The sequence below is a fragment of the Haliotis cracherodii genome, unplaced genomic scaffold (assembly GCF_022045235.1).
Source record: "Haliotis cracherodii isolate W230 unplaced genomic scaffold, xgHalCrac1.p SCAF_2, whole genome shotgun sequence".
NCBI lineage: Eukaryota > Metazoa > Mollusca > Gastropoda > Lepetellida > Haliotidae > Haliotis > Haliotis cracherodii.
In genome coordinates, this window is record NW_027266275.1 from 26,455,647 (window position 1) to 26,464,924 (window position 9,278).

At 38.3% G+C, this 9,278-nt stretch overlaps 1 protein-coding gene across 2 annotated transcripts in view; it reads right to left on the reverse strand.

Moving 5' to 3' along the window:
- LOC139467899 (piwi-like protein 1) overlaps window positions 1-9,001 on the reverse strand; it is a 29,534-nt gene extending 20,533 nt beyond the window's left edge. Inside the window, exons 1-5 of one of the 2 annotated variants that reach the window (XM_071249442.1) lie at window positions 8,921-9,001; window positions 4,466-4,623; window positions 2,675-2,822; window positions 1,943-2,024; window positions 220-459 (exon numbers count right to left, since the gene is read on the reverse strand). In XM_071249442.1, the coding sequence (XP_071105543.1) occupies window positions 220-459; window positions 1,943-2,024; window positions 2,675-2,822; window positions 4,466-4,576 (581 nt within the window). In that variant the 5' untranslated portion in view covers window positions 4,577-4,623; window positions 8,921-9,001. Of the gene's footprint in view, window positions 1-219; window positions 460-1,942; window positions 2,025-2,674; window positions 2,823-4,465; window positions 4,624-8,894 lie in introns of both variants that reach the window. The other variant, XM_071249443.1, reaches the window with a different exon arrangement.
- Between the last annotated feature and the right edge of the window lie 277 nt (window positions 9,002-9,278).

The window sequence follows — 9,278 nt, forward strand, 5'->3', positions numbered from 1 at the left end:
GTGAAATGGGGGTTTAACGTTGCGTTTGAGATTATTGAACTCATATAGCTACATGCATGCACGTGTGTGTGTGGCTGCTTGTAGGTTCTGTAGACATCTAATCTCAGAGATCTATTTGTTGTTGGGTTGTTGGGGAGGATTTTATTTCCATGATAATCTAGTAATTTTTTTAATATATTTTATAGCTTAAAAAATGAAATATTTGTAACAAAAACTTACACTTTTCCTTCTTCTCCTGAACGATGGACAGCCTCCCTCCTCTCATATATTGCTAGTCTGCTCAACTCCTCTGTGGGTGGGGCAGGGGAAAGAGCAGCACCAGCAGCTGACGGTTGTGGAGGTGTACTGGATGAGGAGGCAACTGGCTCGGCAGGTGGTTGTGCAGCTGTAGAGGTAACTGCTGCAGATGGCTGACTTGAAGCCTGGACGGACGCAGGCATTCCTCTGCCCTGTGAGGCCCTGAAATATACTCACTTAATTAAGGATGAACTCTAGACTTCTATGCCAATATTGCATGATCCACATATAAATAAAGATACAAATAATGACAAGAGACTTTTTTCTAATTTCATTCCCACAAGGAAAGAATGCCTTGAAATGTATCACTTTCAGGAATACCAAATGATTTTCCTTATATGTCCAGGCCTGTATCATGCTCAAGTAACTTACCAATGATTTAATTTGTACCTAACCACAAAGTGGGTCACAATTCAGTGATGTATTATCAAACATTAGTTTTATCCTATATTTTTAATGGGAAAAGTGAATAACGGCTAATGACACCTGCAACTCTATATTTCACACTGCAGCAACAAGAGCACTGCAGCCCTTTATCATTAGGCAATGCTTTAGATGTTCTTGCTGACACGAGCCTGATCACTGGGTCTAGTTTGTTGACAGCCACAGGAACAATCACTCATGCTAATGTCTGTAACTTTTAACTTTGGCTTAAAGTGAGTTAAATTTGTATGCAAGAAATACCTAACTGAGGCAGACAATATTGTCTCAAAGGCTACATGTACAAGTAAAGCAGTAACTGCCTTCGAAATACTCAAGTAGAGGGGTACTGCTTTGTCATCATAGAATACTACAAGATTGGTGTAAAGCGATTCCTCAACACTTAGCCTTGTAATAAAAATCCTTTCAGCTGTTATTCTCATGTAGCACCATCACAATGCAAGGAAAATAAATGTAATTATGTTGTTTATTCAATAGTTACAGAATTTATTTTCTGTCCAATTCTTTCAAAATGACAAAAACATGGCTGCAAGTGACCACTGATCAATAAAATTTTAGCCTGGGTGAAGGGAGGTTACTCTCGTCTGAACCAGTTTATCTCAACTTTCATTGAATAACATTGCAACTGTTCACACAATATATTTCCTTGTAGGCCAGTGAAAGTTAAGCATTTGCGAAGTCAAGATAAGGTCACATTCATTCTGCATGCTATTAATGTGGCTAGTATCGTTTATTGTTGAACATGTTGAATAATCACAGTTCTGGGGTGAAAGACGGGATCTACAATGGACTGTGTTGACAAACTGTCATGGCTGTCTCAGGAAACTCAGTTTTTGTCCACTAGTCCTTATAATGATAACATATAGCAAAACCCTTAAAATGGTCCTATTTCTACTAGTCCTTAGGATACCTTTACTATTGAGCAGTTTGGTAAAGACTACACAAACTGGACTAGTACCAATTTCTAATGCTGCTGTCTTGACAAAGGAGTGCCTCCTTTTGTCCAGCATCTATTTTGAAAAAAAATTGAACAAAGTTTCACCTAAAAATGTCTTTAGATTAAAAGTAAACAATAATTCTTGACAGATATCATAGATGAGGAATTATCAAAGCTTTTGGGCAAAAGTAATAAGCAGTCAGCAACCAATTTGTAGCACCCATCGCCAATAAGTCAGTCCACATGACAAGAATATTAGGTACTTACTTTTGAAGCAGTTCTTTCATGCCGCCAAGACCCCTTCCTTTTGGCATGGTAAAGGGCATAGCTGGACCAGCAGGTTTGGGAGCTGAACAAATTTTAACACTATTATTCTGTGAATGCTTAATAATCATAATGAATAACCAAATAACAATTTGAATAATCTAAGCTAAAACACTAATTTTAATAATAATAATAATAATAATAATAATAATAATAATAATAATAATAAGTCCATTTATACTGCGCCAGATTCCATTCACCAAGTTAATGCTCATGGCGCTACATAGTTTTAGCAAATAATGGTAATGAAAGGGGAGTATAGTTGATCATGTTGTCTGAAAAGGATGAAAACGATGGCGACAGTTTAAGATCAGATGGTAGTTTGTTACATTGCGAGGAAGCGCAGAACTGGAAAGATCTATGACCAAAGGTTTTGAGACAGGTTTCCAGGACTTGTAACAGGTGGTAAAAGTCTTCACCAGGTTCAGTTTTATTGACAGATAACAAACGAAAATGACGTGTGTAGTGTTGTTTTGATCATTATGTTGTTGGGTTGAACATGTTCATTGATTTAGGGAATTCCAACATCTTTATAGTTTCACCAAGTTTAATGGTCGGACGATGTTGGTTGTAGTACAATCAGCTCATCATGCTAATAGTAGGCACATTAAATAAGTAACGAACAAATGTATCCAAAACATGGAAGTAGAATGAAATAGCAAGTGGAGAAGTTACCTGTTGTTTCTGCTGAAGCACCTGGCTGAGAACTAAGCTGGGCTTTCTGCATCATGGCTAGCAGTCCTCCCCCTCTTCCCAGGGTAATGGGGGCAGTGGTTGGCTTTGGTGTTGCATCACTACTCTGGGGGGCAACTGGGGCAGTGGCCTATAAGGAGACCTTAATAATTAAAAACTGGACAGGAGGTCATTCCTTGCACAGAAATAGTGAAAAATATTGTCAAATATTTTGACACACAGTTACTGTATAACACAATACAACGTATTAGCAACACGTAGTTAGGGTAGATGTTGGACCATGTGGCTGCATTACAATATGTATCAACAGGGATTTACTTCGGTCACTTTGATTCTTTTTTAAATTTGAGGGTACTTGGCTTGCCAATATTTGTTTGTTGTTAAACAACACACTCAGCATTATTCCAGCGGAATGAAAATAATCAAATCTGGACCAGACAATCCAGTGACTGATATTGTGAATAACAATCCATACAGTCAACGAGCCAAACAACCTGATAGATTTGTTCGTCTCTTACGACCAGCATATGTTGCTGGGGACCCATCCTTACCTGGATCATGGGATGCAAGAAAGTACGGTTCCCAAGTTGACCACTGTACCAACAACACAATGTAAACTATTTGGAGGGATTTACCTAGGATCATATACTTCTATTTTGGTACTTGCCACTGGACCAAACAATCCTTTCTATAGGCAGTAAGATGAAGTGGGATGAAGTTTTAATTTTCCTAGTAAGATTGGGTATGAGGTTGTTTTTTCCTTTTTCCTATAAAGACCGCATCCCTGCTATGATGTTTTCCAAGTAAGGTGAAATTTGGCCTCTGTGTTACAAAGGTTCAATGTTCTAAAATCAAAGACAAGAATTTAAACTTTATCATTATGGACGAGACGAATCAAATCCACAACCCCCTGATCAATAGTCAGGCACGCTAACCATTTGACCACAGAACGGGTCGAAAATAGGTGGTTCATTAGACGGTACCATGTTTAGCATATATTTCCTGGCCAGATATATTTTACGAGTGTTTCATTAGACTGTCGCAACACACTGTTATACATAATTCTTTTTAAATAGAAATATTAATATATTTTGTTTCAACGATGTGTTAGTCAGATGAAACACTTCTTCCTTTAGGTTGAAAATGTAAACCCTCAGGGTAAGAAAAGCCCTTCCCCTCAGGTTTTACATTTTCAACCAAAACCTTGGAGGCGTGTTTTGTTCTACACTTACAAACTTAGTGCACTGGGCATGCAACCACAATGTTAAGGTCAAAAATAGGATTTTATTAAACATGATCATCTGATAATAAAAGTTTATAGTTTCTTAATTTTAGAGGTATCGTAACATTGCATTGAAATTTGAATGCAATAATGTCAAATTAAGGCTGGTCTAGATAAATTGAAGATTTGGGATCCCTTATGCTTATTATAGGTGGAGATTTCCTTGTTTGAACTTCGTGATTGAGTAAAGAAAATCGGACATCAGCTCTCCACACTTTGATTGCATTACTTATCAGAATAGAAACATTTGTCAAATCTAATGCTAAATCTGAATTACAGGTGGTTTGAATGATCATGATGATTCAAATCCATATTCCTTTGCATCTATGGAACTTGCAGTACATATAACTTTCAACTATTCTTGATTTGCGTCCAGTAAAAGCATGACCAACACGCCTTACAAAATGCATTTTAAAAAAAGGAATCTACTGATCATCAGGAAAACATTATTCCCATCATCATTCTGATTATTCAATTGACAAAAAACAAACCTGCGCTTGAGCTTGCTCCTCTTGTTGACCTGGTTTCCGGGCTGGTTGCTTCAAAGCATCTAGAATTGACCTGCCCCTTCCTCCTCTGCCATAAAATCCTCCAGATGCCATGGCAGGTCAGTGAGTGAGACCCTTAATCCTGGCTGTACTAATATATTCTGAAAAAGGAACATAACAAAATTACCTTAAAAGCATGTGGGTTTTCAATATTTCATGTTAAGGTCCTGGTGTGGTGATGCCATACCACATGACAAGTCCAACTTCCACTCTTAGATGATAATACATTACCCCTTGACTTTCAAACACCTCAGTAGTAACACTTGTACTTGTTTCATGCAGGGTGTTTAATGTTGAATTCATTTTGTGGGCCCAAACGATGGAATACTGGGTGCAAATGTATGATTCGAGTAAACTCCTGCAAATATCAGTATTGCAATCCTATCAAATTATTCTATTTTGTTAAAAAGTGAGTGAGTGGGTTAGGTTTTACGCTGCTTTCAGCAATATTCCATCAACATCACGACGGGGGACACCAGATTATTTTGTTTAAAGCATAGCATGGATGATCACGTTGATAGTCATAGTTGGAAGGTAAGCTCTTCTGCCCCTACACAAACATCTCAACAAACAAGAGTGAGCAAGTATCGTTTTAGGCCACTTTTAACAATACTCTAGCAATATCAAGACAGGGGACACTCAAGAAACAAAAACCATGATAACTAACTTGTATCTTACCACAAGTGAATATGATGTATTTCTGTCGAGTCCAGGTCAATATTTATAATTTGATTGAAACGAACCACCAAATGTTGAAATCTGTGACCTGACCATTAAAACTAGTAAACTGGACAATGGTGGCCATGTACAGTGTTTCACCTTGATCTACTAAACTAGGGATTCAGAGAACCCCCTATTACTTATTTCAAGGGTCCTGTAATGTAATGAAATGGTTAAGTGTACTGTACTGTAAGGTTCAATAATTACTTCAGAGATAGAACTTGGCACTAGTACTAGAGTCCTTGCCAAACTGCCAAAAACTTAAGGTATTATAAGGACGAGTAAAATTTGCCATTTTTAAAGGTTTTGTGATATGTTATCACTATAAGGACAAGTGGACTAAAAATGATTCTATCACTGTACTTTATTTACAGGAATGGTATATTTATAATCAACAATTTGGTACAATAAATATTATATATACATGTACTTTTTCCTGCCTCGATTCTATACATTTGTGAGTTCTGGACAGACATATCTGCGCCGTGTAAAACCCTGCATGTATCAACAAATAAATTAGCATTCCTGTCATTGTCCATGCTGTTACATGTAAGTTTAGGGTGATGAATTCAGAAAGGGATTTATCATTGATACCTATGGTGCTGTACCCCACAAAAACCCTATATTAACAGAAAAGCAGGCCCACATGCTAGCCCTCAGTCTAAAATATCTAATGAGGCATGCACAAGTTGTGGCTACCTACTCTCAGGTGTTTAACTTGGTCCATCTAATTTTTTTTTAGTCAAAGGAATTTAGACGAGTCCAAGGCACGAACATGGGGGTTTAAGGCTGGCAACATGTGATTTCCTGCATGTGCAAAAATCATACTAATGCCACAGCATTGCACATGCTCAGAAGCCACTAGCCTTTCACAAATGGGTTTTCCATGTTAGCAGAGATTTGCATATATTAGCATTAGAGTGATTAGAGTGAAGAAAAGCAAAATGTCAATCTGAACTTTAGAGTGCATTTCTTACCAGAAATGTCAGTCAACATGGTCATATACATTGTATATGCAACATGCAACAATTTTGACTAGTCCAGTGGTTCAACATATTCACAGCCATACTTTCTTGAGTCACCTTCGGACTCGCAATGCACATTATTTGCACGCATTTATATGTTATGTAGTAACCTATAAATTATTGTTTGTCGTTCACTCACACAAGACGTGTTAAGGGCTCGACTAAGTTTGTGTAGCCTGCAACCTCGGGGTATCCAGGTACTTGTCATGTACGCTAAAAGGAACAAAATGCACTCACTAACCTTTACGATTACAGTCATGCCCCGCTTATACGGACTTCAGATATCTGGAAACCTCGGTTCCCGGACGATTTTCATTCAAAACGAAATAATTACTATATAAATTTACCCGTATATCCGGAAATTCAGTTTCCGGAACCGGACAGTCATTTTCATACACAAAACACTGAAATGCACACAAAATTGTCTCACTTATCCGGACAATACACTTCCGCTGGTGGTAATCCTTTGATTCGTGAGAAGTCAATTAACCAAGTGACACTGAGTTACGTTTGAGACGAGCTTGTTTATTGTACATGTAATCCCCTTCGATAAATATGGCGTCTGTGGAGGTCAGAGGTCAAAGTTGTGTAAGTATGGCCTGTAAGTATGGCACTGACTTTGGACATACCATAGGAAAATCGACAATTGGTGACAGTTCAAACTTCCATGACAGACTTTGTCATCTGTCATGAGTTGCATAATTGAAGGGAAGTAACTCTTCCAGTAAGAAGCTGGTTTCAGTTATACGGAAATTCGTTTATACGGACGAATTGTGAAATGACGCAAGTGTCCGTATAAACGAGGCACGACTGTATTTGTGTTCTCTATATCAGATATCATTTATTTTATCAAACAATGCATATTTTAATGATAAAAGTTCATTATTTACATTAGTAGCTCCGAGTAAGAGCCGGGCCTCACGCTCTGTTTGACAAGGGAGATAACTCCACCGTATTGCGGTACAGAGCAAAGTTGTGTATGGAGGTCTAACTTGGACAAAAAGAGGACATAATTCTACCAACCACTTGGTATGATCATCATGATCATGCCAGACAATAGTTATTTGTCCTGACAAGTGCTAAGACAGCACAAGTAAAGTTCTAAATGTGTTATCAGTAACAGGTATTCATTGCATATTTACCGAAAAGTAAGAGAAGAATATTTTTATAAGTCAACAAAGATAAGAAATGATATTCTAATTGTTCATAAAAAAAACTGGATGACAGAAATTTGTCACAAAATGGAAAAATGTTAAAAGTCAACAATAAATATATAAAAAGCACTCCTAGTATGCCCAAAATATGTATTTATCTTTTGGCTACTAGTGAAGAAAGTATTTCTAAGTTTGGCATTATGGCCCTTATGATCTTCCAATAGATTCTGGGCACAGAGGGGGGAAAAAATGTGCAGACTACATTACTTCTGTTACCTTATCAGTCGCCATGAATATGCACATGATCAAGTTCAGGTCGATAGAGAAAGTTTACTTGGGAAACTGCGGGTTATGTCGTTGGCCATTGATAGATGGGGGTATGGCAATATTAAAAATGATGCCAGAAGTAAGTATCAACGCATTAATAACTCCTTACTTACAGCAGACGGAACATTCCGAGGAAATTGAAATTGTTTACGAAGTGAACACTTCCTGGTTACTGATTTGCATTAATAGACAGCCGCTAAGAGGCGAGTCCCGCGTGAACTACCGAAATACCAAATGCCCCAATACGATGAATGCCCCGGTACCACAGGGTCCGAGTATATAAGTCATTTCACCAGTTTTCGATGGTGACATAATGCACATTGGAAGCCTGTACTTTCCTTAATAAAAAGTTTTGATTCATTTTTTCAGATGAACACAGAGGTTCCTCAAATGATGAAAACAATAACTTTTGTGCATGTCTTATGCTGGGTGTGACTTTATCACTCTTCAGAGGGTACTCCTGGTGGCATGGCTGATGACAGAAGAAATCAGTATATATGCATACACCACCTGATTGGTATAGTTGCCACACACGTTTCCTTTATAGCCTCTTTGAAACTGACGAAAATGATTCAGCAGTAACATGGGTCCTTCTAGCTTTGCCGTTTTACCTTTTCTCTATCCCGTTGTGGTTTCCATTCCTTCCATACGTTATTTCCCAGCTACACATTTAGGGCCCAAATTTATCTTCTGGCTCTCAACATGCTCGACAAGTGGTGGTGTGCTAGTTAAACATTTTGTTTAGGAAAAGTTGTGCACATAACAGTACCCTTGTTTACATTTCGTTTTTCCTCCGTCCTTGCACGTGTTCTCGAAACATATCGCGATAACATCGGCCATCGAAAATAGGTTACGTCAGGACATCTATCCACCACAAGTGATTGTGCATTTCCGTGTACAGCTCGTCATCTGGTTTGACAGCATAAATAAATGCCAGTGTTTACATCAATACCGCTGGCAGTTCCACACAAACGAACTCTTTCATGAACCTATGTTTATGCACTGAAAAACAACTACTAACTTGTCATCATTTTAAAAGCAGACGCCATATTTGATATTCCGCGCCATCTAATCAAAATGTCAAGACCAGACAGTGGCTGAGATAAAATCAGTGAAACAACTAACATGTACGCCTGATCTACTCACAATATCTCTCTGAGAAATGCATTTACCGTTATGGGCTCCTTAAATGCACATTGAACTTTACTCCACCACAAAGACTGTTTCGGAGAAGTACTCGTGGGAGAACCCCCCGGATGAAAACAAAGGGAGATAAGCACAGTTTGCATTATTAATAAACCGGTCCCACACTTGGTTCGCGCAGAGGGTTTAGCGCTTTTGTGTCCCAGTCAAAATTGTTCCCAGTCAAAAGGTCCGATCTTCGCGTATTTGCGAAACTACAAATAACTAATAAAGTGCAGGGGGGAGCATTTGTGTGTGAAAGGTAACTTGAATAAGAAAGGAATAATCCTATTTTCCTATTTTCTCCCCCCCCCCCCCCCCCCCTGTAAAAAAAAGTTAACTACGGCA